The sequence below is a fragment of the Pecten maximus genome, chromosome 2, assembly GCF_902652985.1.
Source record: "Pecten maximus chromosome 2, xPecMax1.1, whole genome shotgun sequence".
Taxonomy (NCBI): Eukaryota; Metazoa; Mollusca; class Bivalvia; order Pectinida; family Pectinidae; genus Pecten; species Pecten maximus.
In genome coordinates this window covers 16522539-16538669 of record NC_047016.1, presented here as the reverse complement: position 1 = coordinate 16538669, position 16131 = coordinate 16522539, and the positions used below count along the sequence as shown (strand labels likewise).

Below are 16131 nucleotides of genomic sequence, written 5' to 3'. Positions count from 1 at the left end.
CCTTCCCTCAAACATTTTTACGCCTTCCTTCTATCCCTCCCCCAACCCCTAAGTACTTCCATCCCTCTCCTGATGGTAGATACTACACTGTTGTCCCCCGCCCCCCTCTCCTGATGGTAGATACTACACTGTTGTCCCCCACCCCCCTCTCCTGATGGTAGATACTACACTGTTGTCCCCCGCCCCCCTCTCCTGATGGTAGATACTACACTGTTGTCCCCCGCCCCCCTCTCCTGGTGGTAGATACTACACTGCTGTCCCCCACCCCCCTCTCCTGATGGTAGATACTACACTGTTGTCCCCCGCCCCCCTCTCCTGATGGTAGATACTACACTGTTGTCCCCCTCCCCCTCTCCTGATGGTAGATACTACACTGTTGTCCCCCTCCCCCTCTCCTGATGGTAGATACTACACTGTTGTCCCCCGCCCCCCTCTCCTGATGGTAGATACTACACTGTTGTCCCCCGCCCCCCCTCTCCTGATGGTAGATACTACACTGTTGTCCCCCGCCCCCCTCTCCTGGTGGTAGATACTACACTGTTGTCCCCCCCCCCCTCTCCTGATGGTAGATACTACACTGTTGTCCCCCGCCCCCCTCTCCTGATGGTAGATACTACACTGTTGTCCCCCGCCCCCCTCTCCTGGTGGTAGATACTACACTGCTGTCCCCCGCCCCCCCTCTCCTGATGGTAGATACTACACTGTTGTCCCCCTCCCCCTCTCCTGATGGTAGATACTACACTGTTGTCCCCCGCCCCCCTCTCCTGATGGTAGATACTACACTGTTGTCCCCCGCCCCCCTCTCCTGATGGTAGATACTACACTGTTGTCCCCCGCCCCCCTCTCCTGGTGGTAGATACTACACTGTTGTCCCCCTCCCCCTCTCCTGATGGTAGATACTACACTGTTGTCCCCCGCCCCCCTCTCCTGATGGTAGATACTACACTGTTGTCCCCCGCCCCCCTCTCCTGGTGGTAGATACTACACTGCTGTCCCCCGCCCCCCTCTCCTGATGGTAGATACTACACTGCTGTCCCCCACCCCCCTCTCCTGATGGTAGATACTACACTGTTGTCCCCTGCCCCCCTCTCCTGGTGGTAGATACTACACTGTTGTCCCCCCCCCCCCCTCTCCTGGTGGTAGATACTACACTGTTGTCCCCCGCCCCCCTCTCCTGGTAGTAGATACTACACTGTTGTCCCCCGCCCCCCTCTCCTGATGATAGATACTACACTGTTGTCCCCCGCCCCCCTCTCCTGATGATAGATACTACACTGTTCCCCGCCCCCCTCTCCTGATGGTAGATACTACACTGTTCCCCGCCCCCCTCTCCTGATGGTAGATACTACACTGCTGTCCCCCGCCCCCCTCTCCTGGTGGTAGATACTACACTGCTGTCCCCCACCCCCCTCTCCTGGTGGTAGATACTACACTGTTGTCCCCCACCCCCCTCTCCTGATGGTAGATACTACACTGTTGTCCCCCACCCCCCTCTCCTGATGGTAGATACTACACTGCTGTCCCCCACCCCCCTCTCCTGATGGTAGATACTACCCGCACTGCTGTCCCCCATCCCCCCCCCTCTACTGATGATGATGACTTCACTGCTGTCTCCCCCCCCCCCCTCTACTGATGATGATGACTTCACTGTTGTCCCCCCCCCCCCCCCACCCCCACCCCCCTCTACTGATGATGATGACTTCACTGCTGTCTCCCCCCCCCCCCCCCCCCCCCCCCCCCCCCCACCCACCCCCCACCCCTCTACTGATGATGATGACTTCACTGCTGTCTCCTGCTCTCCTGTCCTGATGATTGACACTATACTGCTGTCATCCTCCGAACAGATGTGTTTGTTTTCCAGGTTACCATGTCACCTCAGCCATCCATGTTTCATCAGGTCAGATTGAAAGTCTGATCCAAAGTGGGTGGGAGAAAATAAACTTTTAACTTTCATTTAAAAATGTCTCAGAATTGTATGGGAAAGTATTTTTGACGTGTTCTTTTATCATTCTTCACCTGTGAAAACTTATTTCAGTGATGTCCATCTGTTACCAGTTATTTATATGGTTAGAACTGTAAATATAATATTCCTGCCTCCATCTGTACTCTCCAAATATGCCAACTAACAAAATAAGCTGAATTCTTAAATGTCAAGAATGCTGATTTTTTTTTTATATGTTTCCTAATTGAAATGTTTACATAATTGGGTATTTTTGATAAAAAAAAGATAATTCCAGAATTGGGGTGTTTATGTTATTTGAATTTTTGATAAAAATAGATATTAGAGAACCCAAGTGTTTATACTATTGCTAAACTATCAGTGACATTTCACATTGGATGTGGTGGTGAAGACATTCTTGGGTTGATAGCTAGGGATATAGATGGATGACTATTTAGATTTGTTCAAAGGTAGTTTTGTCAAGAGACAGTGTTTGATAACTGGGATTTTTACATTCTGGCAGTATAATATTAGTTTTACGAAATTTCATTCGATTTCAAAAACTCAATGTTTAGATCATTTGTCAGAGTTGTACGGCATACACTTGCGTGATTTCTGCAGTTATACTGTTCATCGCAATAGAGTTCCTTTTCAACCAATATTGTATTGCTTCAGTGATAAATGGGGCCTTGATAGTCAACCATTAGATGGATGAAGTAGTGCAAATACAAAATTCTAAATAACTAATAGATGCTATCAACTGTACAAGCATCTTTGGAAGGATTCCAACCTTGATATTTATGTATGTTGTTTTATTCAATCAGCTATTTATTTAAAAGTCTTTATTAGTAAATGGTTGTTTCAAAATAATTTGTTTTTCTTGGTTTGGCAATGTTTAACCCTCCCCTAGCCCTCATTGTACCCACTCCCTCTGAAAGCCCTCCCCTAGCCCTCGGTGTACCCACTCCCTTTGATAACCCTCCCCTAGCCCTCATTGTACCCACTCCCTCTGATAACCCTCCCCAAGCCCTCAGTGTACCCACTCCCTCTGATAACCCTCCCCTAGCCCTCAGTGTACCCACTCCTCTGATAACCTTCCCCTAGCCCTCAGTGTATCCACTCCCCCTGATAACCTTCCCCTAGCCCCAAGTGTACCCACTCCCTCTGATAACCCTCCCCTAGCCCCAAGTGTACCCACTCCCTCTGATAACCCTCCCCTAGCCCCAAGTGTACCCACTCCCTCTGATAACCCTCCCCTAGCCCTCAGTGTACCCACTCCCTCTGATAACCTTCCCCTAGCCCTCAGTGTAGCCACTCCCTCTGATAACCCTCCCTAGCCCTCAGTGTACCCACTCCCTCTGATAACCCTCCCTTAGCCCTCAGTGTACCCACTCCCTCTGAAAACCTTCCCCTAGCCCTCAGTGTACCCACTCTCTCTGATAACCCTCTCCTAGCCCTCAGTGTACCCTCTTCTTCTGATAACCCTCCCCTAGCCCTCAGTGTACCCACTCCCTCTGATAACCCTCCCCTAGCCCTCAGTGTACCCACTCCTCTAATAACCCTCCCCTAGCCCTCAGTGTATCCACTCCCTCTGATAACCCTCCCCTAGCCCTCGATGTACCCTCTCCCTCTGATAACCCTCCCCTAGCCCTCAATGTACCCACTCCCTCTGATAACCCTCCCCTAGCCCTCAGTGTACCCACTCCCTCTGATAACCCTCCCCTAGCCCTTGATGTACCCACTCCCTCTGATAACCCTCCCCTAGCCCTCAGTGTACCCACTCCCTCTGATAACCCTCCCCTAGCCCCAAGTGTACTCACTCCCTCTGATAACCCTCCCCTAGCCCTCAGTGTACCCTCTCCCTCTGATAACCCTCCCCTAGCCCTCAGTGTACCCACTCCCTCTGATAACCCTCTCCTAGCCCTCAGTGTACCCACTCCCTCTGATAACCCTCCCCTAGCCCTCAGTGTACCCTCTCCCTCTGATAACCCTCCCCTAGCCCTTGATGTTCCCACTCCCTCTGATAACCCTCCCCTAGCCCTCAGTGTACCCATTCCCTCTGATAACCCTCCCCTAGCCCCAAGTGTACCCACTCCCTCGGATAACCCTCTCCTAGCCCTCGATGTACCATCTCCCTCTGATAACCCTCCCAAGCCCTCAGTGTACACACTCCCTCTGATAACCCTCCCCTAGCCCTCAGTGTACCCACTCCCTCTGATAACCCTCCCCAAGCCCTCAGTGTACACACTCCCTCTGATAACCCTCCCCTGGCCCTCAGTGTACCCACTCCCTCTGATAACCTTCCCCTAGCCCTCAGTGTACCCACTCCCCCTGATAACCCTCCCCTAGCCCTCAGTGTACCCACTCCCTCTGATAACCCTCCCCTAGCCCTCAGTGTACCCTCTCCCTCTGATAACCCTCCCCAAGCCCTCAGTGTACCCACTCCCTCTGATAACCCTCCCCTAGCCCTCAGTGTACACACTCCCTCTGATAACCCTCTCCTAGCCCTCGATGTACCCACTCCCTCTGATAACCCTCCCCTAGCCCTCAGTGTACACACTCCCTCTGATAACCCTCTCCTAGCCCTCGATGTACCCTCTCCCTCTGATAACCCTCCCCTAGCCCTCAGTGTACCCTCTCCCTCTGATAACCCTCCCCAAGCCCTCAGTGTACCCACTCCCTCTGATAACCCTCCTCTAGCCCTCAGTCTACCCTCTCCCTCTGATAACCCTCCCCTAGCCCTCGGTGTACCCACTCCCTCTGACTTGTTGTAGTCCCCATTCATCAGACATCAAGTGCCCTATTGTCTGTTGGTATGATGTAGATCTTAAGGGTTGCTTCTTTTTATTTTTTTCAGCAATTCAATGGGAACACAAATACTTACCTGGCAGAGGTGTGTGAGGTATCACCCCCTATCATCTGCAAACGGATCCGATTCATTCCCTACAGTCTCCGTACACGCACTGTCTGCATGCGAGTTGAGCTCTATGGATGTAACTGGAATGGTAGGCAGAAGCAAATTCCCTACAGATCTTTGATTCTGGATCTATATGATCTCATATTCTGCTATAAATTATTTTTCAGAAGATTGGAAGGTCATGAAATCTAAAACAAAATCCATCTCCATAACCAGTTAAGGGGTGCTTCAAGTCATATAATCATTTGTTCAAACTTTAATTCACTACATTCGCTGTAACTAACTAGTGGTCACCATTAAATCAGCTATAAATATGATGGAATAAGTTGGAATGGTGTAAATCGAGAAACAATGATCACAGGTACTGATGACTCTTGTTATAGTGAGAATAGGAAAAGTAATTACTGGCAATAAGGAATCCTATGAAGACAAGGAGAGATTGAAATAAACAATTATCTCTGCTACAGAGTATATATTTACTAAGATATACCCATCAACCTGTTACAGAGTATATATTTACTAAGATATACCCATCAACCTGAAAAGTAATCAGTAGACGACAATCTCGAAATTCCTCTGGGGCAACATTTATTACTTTTATAAAATTGTTTTTTCTGTTATCAAAATTTTAATTTCCCAAGTAATTTCCATAGGAAAAAACAATCGGAATGAAAAAGCATACAAGATGGATTATAACATCTAGTCTCTAGTTTTATGTGTTATTCTACCATATTTCTCTTTTTTTTTATAATTGAATATAATATTTTCACAAAAAATTCAGTATCATAATTGGCTATAGATGTGTAAAAACATGAGAAAACATGGATGTTTCGTTCTCTCAGAAGTGTCTTATTACCATGACAACCAAGGGAAGGATAACTCATCTCCTGATGATATAACAGAGTTATAAAATTCTTACATATTGCTCAAATTTCTCATGCCATCAACTTCAAATTAAAAGACAGTACCCTCCGACTTTGTGATATCAAATTCTAACTGCTTTTACAAATTCATTGCACATCCTGATTTGGGTGCAGAACACGAGTAATTGATATTCAAATTCAATCAGTCTCGCAGTTAATTACAGAGGAAAAAATCAGAGGCAACGGAGTTGATACATTAGTTTACATTCTAGTCCTTTACCGACCGGCAAGTTAAGAATATTTTTTCGTGAAAATTGTCTATTACAAGATGCTTGATTACTTTTATCATTAGGCAACCCCGACAATTTGCGTAAAATGCTTGAGAAAATATGATGATGATTCAGACGCTTGTGTTTTATGGCGAAATCACTAGTTATCAGGACCTTGCCGATACAAAAATGTTGAACATAAAATATTATCTCAAGCACTAAACAGTGAAGGGTTTTAGCCTGGTGGCAGAAAATTGGATGTTGGAGTTTTGATGATCGTACCATAATGAAAATATCAATTTTAGGAGCCAGAACATGGATTTATGGCAGCTTGGAGTTTGTTTTCTAATGTGTTTACAAATGTACAACTCACAAATGTATTTAACTAGAGATAGCTGGTCCAGGACAGATTATACCAGTCTAAGGAGTCCAAACAGTAGTTGTTAACTGTGCGAAATTTTCTTGTAATATGTTTACAAATTTATAACTTGTGTAAGTAGTTGGAGATTATGTCAACTTTGGCGGCTCTTTGAGTACATGTAATGGTTGAATGGCAGACAGGGCTATCTAAGAGATTCTGTTAAAGTGGAAATAATGCAGATACGGTTCTATAAACACCGTCTCAGAATCGGACAGGGAACACTGCTACATTTTATATGTTCTAGTGTCTAATAAGATCTTGTGATATTTTGTCGAGGTGTAATTAGGAACACTTCCTCTGGTTAGAGATAAACATTATTACCCTCAATTTTTTAGAATCTGTATTTTGATGAGCTATAAATAAGTAGCATTATATGACTACTGCTTTCTAGATACGTGAACTGGACTTGTTTGAACTAGAGTTCACACTCTAATAAAAACAACCTTCGTTAGATAGTGTATATGACAAAAATCAATTTCACTCTATTGATCTTTGTTAATTTTTTATTTACCGATTGATCTTTTTCATATTCACTATCTATGGAAGGTTTTTTTATTTGAGTGTGAACTATAGTTCAGACAAGTCGAGTTATATTTATATTTTATGTTATGTTATATTTTGAAGTGCATGGGAGATCACTCGGTCTCCAAAGAGATGTGTTCATTATAGATTCATTCATTTGTTTAATTGACGTCCAGATCTTCTCATTTTCTCATACCAAGAGACTAACAACACTAATTGACACCATTCATATATATAACTATATATATTCATAAAATTTACAATTGTACGCGAATAAATATATGATCGGACTGAGAAGGACACTTATTTTAGACAATACCATGAGATGACACAATGAGAGCGCCGGTAAGTATCTGTAGTATAAGCATGATTAGATATCATCTTTGTCATAAGTAAGTTGTTACTGAACGATTTTCAGTTATTATTCCAGTTGCTTATATATAATGTAAATATTGATTTACTTTGTTAGATACAGGAAAATTACTCATCAGAATTAGTGTTTTAATGATTTTAACAAAATTGACCACCTAACATGTAATGGAGGCTTTACACTGTGATCAAAATACAACCAAATGTGTTCTCCTTCACACACTCATGATCACAAACAAAAATCAGCCGCAGCTTGAGAACAAAATGCCGATCGGGTAATAATGATGTAGGAGCTGATGAAAAAAACATATCGTAAATTTATATTGCAGATAGCCAGTTCTGGCTGAGTTGGCTAGACGATCTGATTGGTCCCTTTTATTCATTGTTAAGGGCATTTCACATTTCTTTAATTAGACAGATATTTTGGTTCATGAACGACATCAACAGATTTAGACCAGTCAATTAGTTCTTCTGTCGAAGCAGAAAATCCCCGAAACATCTGGAAATACCCTGCCTCTCTGATCACTGGGTTTTGACAGGAAGATGAAAGTAGTAGGAAAACACTTGTCACTGCAGGAATTTACTTCTGATATATTTTTCAAAACTTTTAATGAAACAAACACAAACTTGCTGATGAACAGAAAAGGGGGGCAAGAAAGACAACTCTTACTGAAAAAAGTAAGATAAAAAAAAATAGTATGTGAATTTTTTCACTGTTCAAGTTCTTTATTGACTTTGAGTCTTCCGACTCATCAGTATCATATACATACATAATATACAAACATAACATTGTCAACATCAGACAAAACACACAAAAAACATAAATTCTTGCCAGAGACAATATCCTCAGAGAGCATAACTATGTGGATTGACATATATTTTACAAAATTAAATGTATGTGATGTATGTAAAAATTGAGTAGATCAGATATTTAATATCAGATCTCCATGTTATAATATCCAAATTATAAGTACTTGATTTTTAATCTCTGATGAATGATTTCCTGTTTTCACAGACAGTGTCGTAGCGTACACAATGCCACAGGGAGATAAGCGAGGATCTGAGGTGGATCTGTTTGATTTTACCTATGATGGAATCTTTAACGAAAACTACCTGTCTGGAGGTTTGGGACAACTGACTGATGGAGACGAAGGGACTGGAAATTTCCGTTTAGACCAAAGAGGTCTGGGAATTAAAGGGTACGAGTGGGTAGGATGGAAGAACGATACCCATGTAACCATGCCCATTGAAATTATTTTCAAATTTGACCAAATCCGAAACTTCTCAATGGTGATCTTCCATTGCAACAACTATTTCAACAAGGATGTTCGAGTGTTCCGAAGAGCGGAGATCTTTTTCAGTGTTGGAGGCAAATATTTTTCTGGGCCGCCAGTAGTTTATGATTTCCAGAGAGACTCATGGATGGAATATGCGCGAAATGTGGAGATTTTCCTGAACCACACCACGGGAAAATATGTCAAGGTCGTACTTTACTTTGATGCCAAGTGGATGATGATCAGTGAAGTGAAGTTTATCTCAGGTAAGTATTTATACTGGTGAATTACTGACCACTTTAACTCTAATAGAGGTGCTGGACTGACCACTACGGTACTCTTATTGTGGGTTTAGGTGCTACACTGACCATGTACATTATTATTAATAATGAATCTGACCAATCACTTACATTTATACTCTAATACTGGGTAGAGGTGCTGGACTGACCACTAAGGTTTTCTAATATTTGATATACAGGTACTAGACTGACCACTAAGGTTTTCTAATATTTGATATACAGGTACTAGACTGACCACTAAGGTTTTCTAATATTTGATATACAGGTACTAGACTGACCACTAAGGTTTTCTAATATTTGATATACAGGTACTAGACTGACCACTACGCTATGGATGAATTAGGACAACTATATTCGGTCATTGGTTACATATAAATCAGAATGTCCTAGTTCTGTACTTATCTCTGACATTTTCCAAAGATCCAGTACTTGTACTTCTCTCCTGTGTATTTCTGGCTGTATAACATTGTGGTCTAACTTAAATAGATTGAATCTTATAACATAAGTCGTTAACATCACGATCACACTCAAAGTGTTAAATCAATTATATTGCTGATTCCACTCTAACATGACACACACAGGTACACTGACTTCAGCCGAAGTGAATTGTTTAACGATTTTAGATCTAGTTTTAAGTAGGACTTGTAGTAAATAAAAGCCAGATTTTGACATTTCTTTTTAACATAGTTTAATTGCAGTTCAATAGTTGAGTTAACATTGTAGCTCTGCATAATTGGTTGACTGTGGATTACTAACACATTTCTTATAGTACATTTCATTGTTGATCTGGTTTGATTTTCTAATTAAGAAAAATTTATTCACTTTTTAAAAAACACCAATAATAAACTTGTACTCACCAGTTGTACTATTCGCCACCTTTCACCTGTGAATTATGGTCAAAAGTGATTTTATATAACACTGAAATGATAATGTGCTTATTAAGACCAACATTCAAGATAAATGTGTGAGTATTATCTCTGTCTAGAATACCATGTTTGGTAGCAAAATACAAAAATGTGCAGATCATTTAGAATCATGCAACGCATGTATAGATTTAATCTTTTTTATGGCACACATTTCTCTACTGTTCCCCCAACACACATTTCTCTACTGTTCCCCCCAACACATATTTCTCTACTGTTCCCCCCAACACACATTTCTCTACTGTTCCCCCCAACACATATTTCTCTAATGTTCCCCCGAACACATATTTCTCTACTGTTCCCCCCAACACACATTTCTCTACTGTTCCCCCCAACACATATTTCTCACTGTTCCCCCCAACACACATTTCTCTACTGTTCCCCCCAACACATATTTCTCTACTGTTCCCCCCAACACACATTTCTCTGCTGTTCCCCCCAACACACATTTCTCTACTGTTCCCCCCAACACACATTTCTCTACTGTTCCCCCCAACACACATTTCTCTACTGTTCCCCCCAACACACATTTCTCTACTGTTCCCCAACACACATTTCTCTACTGTTACCCCCCAACACACATTTCTCTCTGTTCCCCCCAACACACATTTCTCTACTGTTCCCCAACACACATTTCTCTACTGTTCCCCAACACACATTTCTCTACTGTTCCCCCTAACACACATTTCTCTGTTCCCCCAACACACATTTCTCTACTGTTCCCCCAACACACCTATCTCTACTGTCCCCCAACACACATTTCTCTACTGTTCCCCAACACACATTTCTCTACTGTTCCCCCCAACACACATTTCTCTACTGTTCCCCAACACATATTTCTCTACTGTTCCCCCAACACATATTTCTCTACTGTTCCCCCAACACACATTTCTCTACTGTTCCCCCCAACACACATTTCTCTACTGTTCCCCCAACACATATTTCTCTACTGTTCCCCCAACAGACATTTCTCTACTGTTCCCCCAACACACATATCTCTACTGTTCCCCTTGAAAAAACATTTTTTCTTTCACAAATACTGTCTACTTTTCATTCTTTCACCTAATCCATTAGATATTGAAATACAAAATTCCATTATAAATGTGTTGTTCTCAAACAAATTACCTGAGTTTAGGTATTAAAGTTAATCAGTATTATGGCCGATGAATTCTTGATAATATTAATTGTTATGCAATCAGTTTCATTTGTATGCTCATCGTCATTACGTGAGACTAACTCCACTAAAATTGAAGAGTTAATGTAACTCGAGAAAATTCTCTAAATCAATGATAAGTGTATATACATATGGATAAGTAAATAGAGTGACAATATTTTACAACAATAAGGATGCTGTCAGGTAAGTATTAAGTGCATCCTCACTTCTTATGCATAGTCTACCACATTTGCTTGATATATAGGTCATATTTCACAGTCAAGTAACAATACTGGTTTTTATGATAGTGTGACCATCTAAAAGATTTTATCGCCATCAAAATATTCTTCAGTTTATCATTGAAATATTAACAGAGGAGGATCTTGGCACAGAGACAAAAGATCATTTATTTGTCTCGGTGACAGTAGTAAAATTCAAAACTGTTCAAATTATTTCATTTAGATGAAATTTATTTCATTCCAATGGTCTATTAACATTTATTATGGCTTTGGAATTAATGACAATTTCAAAGGATTAAAAATCAAAAGTTTATCATTGGATCTGTTGTATTGTCAGCCATGGTTTTTCATTAGCTGATATCATATCTTTATAACAGAACCAGCCAATGGCAACTTCACAATGGAAGCTCCGCCCCCTACAACGTTCAGTCCCACTACAAGCAAATCCAAGACCATGGTTCATCCCGATATTAGTGATATCAATGTTGATAAGCCGGAGATTGATGTGGGTAAGAAATATTCTATGATAGTCTCCTGTTACTGAAGCCTCGGGGCCCCTACTTCTACAGTTCCATGTAATATCTATGTCCTAGCTACAACACCCATTTAAGGCTAAGGTTATGTCAAGGTTTTGAAGTTGAATGTTGCTTGTTGTTGAAAATTTCAAAAATCACTTGTACAGACCACTTCACTATCTAACAGTTGAATATCACTAATGCCAACTAATGTCCATCACAGCAGTCATCAGGACTGTGAGCTTCTTCATCTGACAAATTAATACTCCTTTCTATGGCATGTATAGTACTTGTCTATAGGTTTGCAATATACATATATATCTCAGCTGATCCCTGCACTTACTATACTTGTCATTATTTGTGTGACAGCCTTTGTCATCATAGTACTGATTTCTTTTGCATTCAATGTAAAATATGCTATATGTATCAAGATATTGGTAATAATACATTCCCTCATTATGCAACGGAAAGTCTTAAACTGTTTCAAAAGTAATTATTGTATTAAAATCAGTCAAAGTAAAATTGAATAGATTGTAAAATTATTTGTATTTTGAATTGATTTATTTTAAAATCTTTTTCTGGTGTTTTTTTAGGTATAGGTAGAAATAAGCATAACGATCACCCAGAAACCAAGGAAACAGCTACAATGAAAGACGATCACATCGGGATTATCATTGGTGCCCTGGGTGGTCTCCTACTCGTCTTCTTTGTTGTTCTTGTGACTTTCATTATCCGCCATAAGAGGATGAAGCAGAACAACAACCGTCGCAGCTTGAAACCAGTTGTCGACCGACATATTCGCTGTGAACCTTAGTGATCTCCAAGGCCAAACCAATGGAAAAGTCTCCAATGGCAATGTCTACAATAGCGTAGCCACTGACGACGATGTTGATCGAGACCTTTGCAATGGAGGTGAAAAATTATGTAAGAGTCCAACTCCTTCGTGTCCATACTCGGATCCTAAAGATTCAATTCAAGGGAGGGAACTCCCTGACTTCCCGAGTTCATCTGAAGGAACAGGTATACATTGGTCTAATCTAATACCAGAGCATGCCGAGGGTGCCATGTGGATTCGCCTGATACTGCTTACCAGATCAAATATAATGCCTGCCCCTACCAAGTATACTGCCTTCAGCTATTCCCAAAACCTCCTTGTACTCAGAATCTGCATTTACAATGGACATTCATAGAAAATTATTTCTCATTGTTTGTTTTGTTTGATTGTTAAACTTATAATGATTCATCAGTAAAAAAAAAGTCTACTTCAATTCCTTACAAAGACTGTAATGACTGTAACAGAAAGAATTTTGTAAAAAAAAAAAAGGAAAGAGAATTTAATTTGAAATCATTGTGGATACGATCATTCTACATTTCTCCTGTTAAATTTCATTAATTTCTGGAATTCTAACGGTGTTGCACATCTTTCTTTAAAGCCATATATGCACTGTTACTTTTTTGGAAAAATAATAAGAGTCTTCTACTGAGATATTTAACCATGATTACAATATATAGCCTTACTCATACTTAACCCCTTCATCTGAGTGACCTACATAACCATATAAACTAGGTCACTTCATCTGAGTGACCTACATAACCAGATAAACTAGGTCACTTCATCTGAATGACCTACATAACCATATAAACTTAAGTGACTTTATCTGAGTGACCTACATAATCATATAAACCAGGTCATTTCATCTGAGTGACCTACATAATCATATAAACTAAGTCACTTAATAGTGACCTACGTAACAATATACACCAAGTCAACACAATCATTTTGATGCTTGATCAAAGTTTACGAAAGTTGATATATTTCACTACAATAACTTTTTTCACTGTAAAAGTTTAGTGTATGAAAACAACAGAAGGAATTTAGGTTCTATTTTATAATATTAATAACACTTTTGCTATAAAATTTTATGAAGACATTGAAGGAATTTACGACATCTGGTGTTGTGAAGCATGTTCGCTACACCATTTGGAACACCTCTCCATTTTCTTCTAGTGGAAGAATGGAGAGATGTTCTGAATGGTTTGTTGTAGTAAATCCCGATCTCCATATTTCCAAAAGATAATCCCATGTTTGGAACCCCATATATATATAGGCAGACGTGTTGACCTGTATATTGTATTGTTGTAAGGGGCTGGCATGTAGGATCCGAAATCTTTAGGATTTCTACATAGGAGTCCTGTCATTTGGAATGAGTGGATATGATCAAGGAATGCAGTATTTGCTTGGCTTGTAGTTCATTTGCTTCAAATTGGATGTTGTATGATGTGTATGATGGAATAAATGTGGACTAGAATTGTGATCATTCCTTTGACAGAAATGTATGTTTTATCAGTTAACTCCCCTTGATCACAGAACTTATCAGTTATCTCCCCTTGATCAAGGCACTTATCAGTTATCTCCGCTTGATCACAGAACTTATTGATTATCTCCATTGATCACAGAACTCTCTCTTTGTTCCTCAAGATCAAGCGATAACCATTGATCTTGCAGATCATGTCTTATTTCTTCCAGAAAAATCTATGAGGGTAAAACATGATTTGTAATAACGGTCAAAACACAATAATATCCATAAAGATAAATAGAAGCAGAAATCTGAATGACACACCGATAAACTTTGTAGATAGATCAGGTTGAAGGCAGAATTCAGACTTTGAGAGATTACAGATGAGACCAATGTATACCATATTTACACCCTCCCGCCCTTACCTCACAATGGAATATTCCAAATACTTACAACTTATTGTAAAGTGGTTTCTGCCCTTGAATGTTTGGGATTTGGTGAATTGACTGCTGTCCAATTTTTTCATTCAGTTAATAGTAAGGCTTTACTTTTCTCTCACCTCTATATTTGCAAGACATTTCAAATATCCAACATTTTGAAATTTATGATGTACACATTGCCACATCATTAGAATTGTCCTTTTGATTGACGACATATATAAGTGACATTGCTTTTCAAAAATACATCATTAAAACAAACGCTACAAAGCTTTGCACACTGCTTTGGTAATACATTTATGTATACCATTTTTCTGCTTTATCCAAATACTTGCTCGATTGAATTATAATAAAAAGAGTTTAAAAGCTTTATTGAATTTATTGCCATCAATTTGGGCAAATTAGAAATGCCAGGTACAGAGGTGGGAGTAAAAACAAATCATTCTTATATCTACAATATTATTCTAATAAGAATTATAAATACTGCCTTTAGATTCTCATGCATTTTGTGAATATAGCTTGAATTTTCCACTTTTTTTATCTTGATTGGATTGTTCTAAAGTAGAAATAGATAATGCTACTGTTGATATCACTATTATCTATGTGTGTATTGATCTGTAGAATATTATTTTACGAGAACTTTTATACATAATGTAAATCATCGATTTGGAAATGATACCACTGATTAGTTGTTTAACAATATGTAATCATTTAAATGTAATCCTCATCACAAAGTCGTAACTGGTGTATGAGATATCACTAAATTTCTATATTTTTTACACTTTTTATTATCTTTGAATAACAAAACAGAAATGAAACTTTTACTTACTTAGATTCCCGTGACTATGCCGTGCCCGATGTGACCAAGTCTGCTTTGGTGGTAGCCCTTCCACCGCAGCCCCCTCAGCCTCCTTTGAGGAGCAATGCCACCCCAAAATCTGCTGGGGGCACACCTTCCCTCATGACCAACTCCCTGGACAAGCCCCCGACGTACGACGCCCTGTATGCGGCAGCTGACGTTATCAATAACATGCAGGTGCCAAACATCCCAAGTCTACAGGGTGTTAGTGGAAACAATGTGTATGCTGTACCCAATGCTGAACTCCTCCTTTCTCTGGAACACTCGGTCATGCAGTTCCCCCGAGACAGTCTTCAGTTCATAGAAGTGCTCGGCGAGGGTCAGTTTGGCGAGGTAAGGTTTCTTTGGAAATTTCTATTTATTATTTTACCTTAGAAAGTTCTTAGCTCATCTGCATGTTTTTTATGTAACAGTTTGAGTTTTTTAAATTGATTCTAGGTTTATGAAAGTAATTGAAGAAATACACACCCTTAGATAAATCTGTAAAATAAGGAGATTTCTGATAGATTCTCTGAGATTCACTAGAAATTGTATTCACTCCTAAGTACACTGAGGACATTGTCCCGACATTCGTTGGAAACTATGATAATGTAAGAGTTCAATGAAGGAAAATCTCCCCTATCCTATAAACTAATACATTTCCTACTGAATTTCAGGTCCACCTTTGTGAGGCCATTAATTGCGGGGAATTTATTAACGACGAATATTTTGGAAACCGGACGAGCTCTCGACCAGTGTTAGTGGCTGTGAAGATGTTGAGAAGGAATGCAGATGACCGGGCTAGGTAACACACAACGAAGGCAGATTATCGTCTAACTTAATGATCTTTATTACC

The 16131-nt window shown here is 40.4% G+C and overlaps 1 protein-coding gene across 1 annotated transcript in view; it reads left to right on the top strand.

Moving 5' to 3' along the window:
• LOC117319734 (discoidin domain-containing receptor 2-like) overlaps nt 1-16131 on the top strand; it is a 178359-nt gene that overhangs the window by 158809 nt on the left and 3419 nt on the right. The window contains 7 exon segments of the mRNA XM_033874490.1: nt 4797-4944; nt 8316-8840; nt 11566-11697; nt 12297-12502; nt 12504-12723; nt 15271-15629; nt 15953-16080. Of these exon segments, the coding sequence (XP_033730381.1) occupies nt 4797-4944; nt 8316-8840; nt 11566-11697; nt 12297-12502; nt 12504-12723; nt 15271-15629; nt 15953-16080 (1718 nt within the window).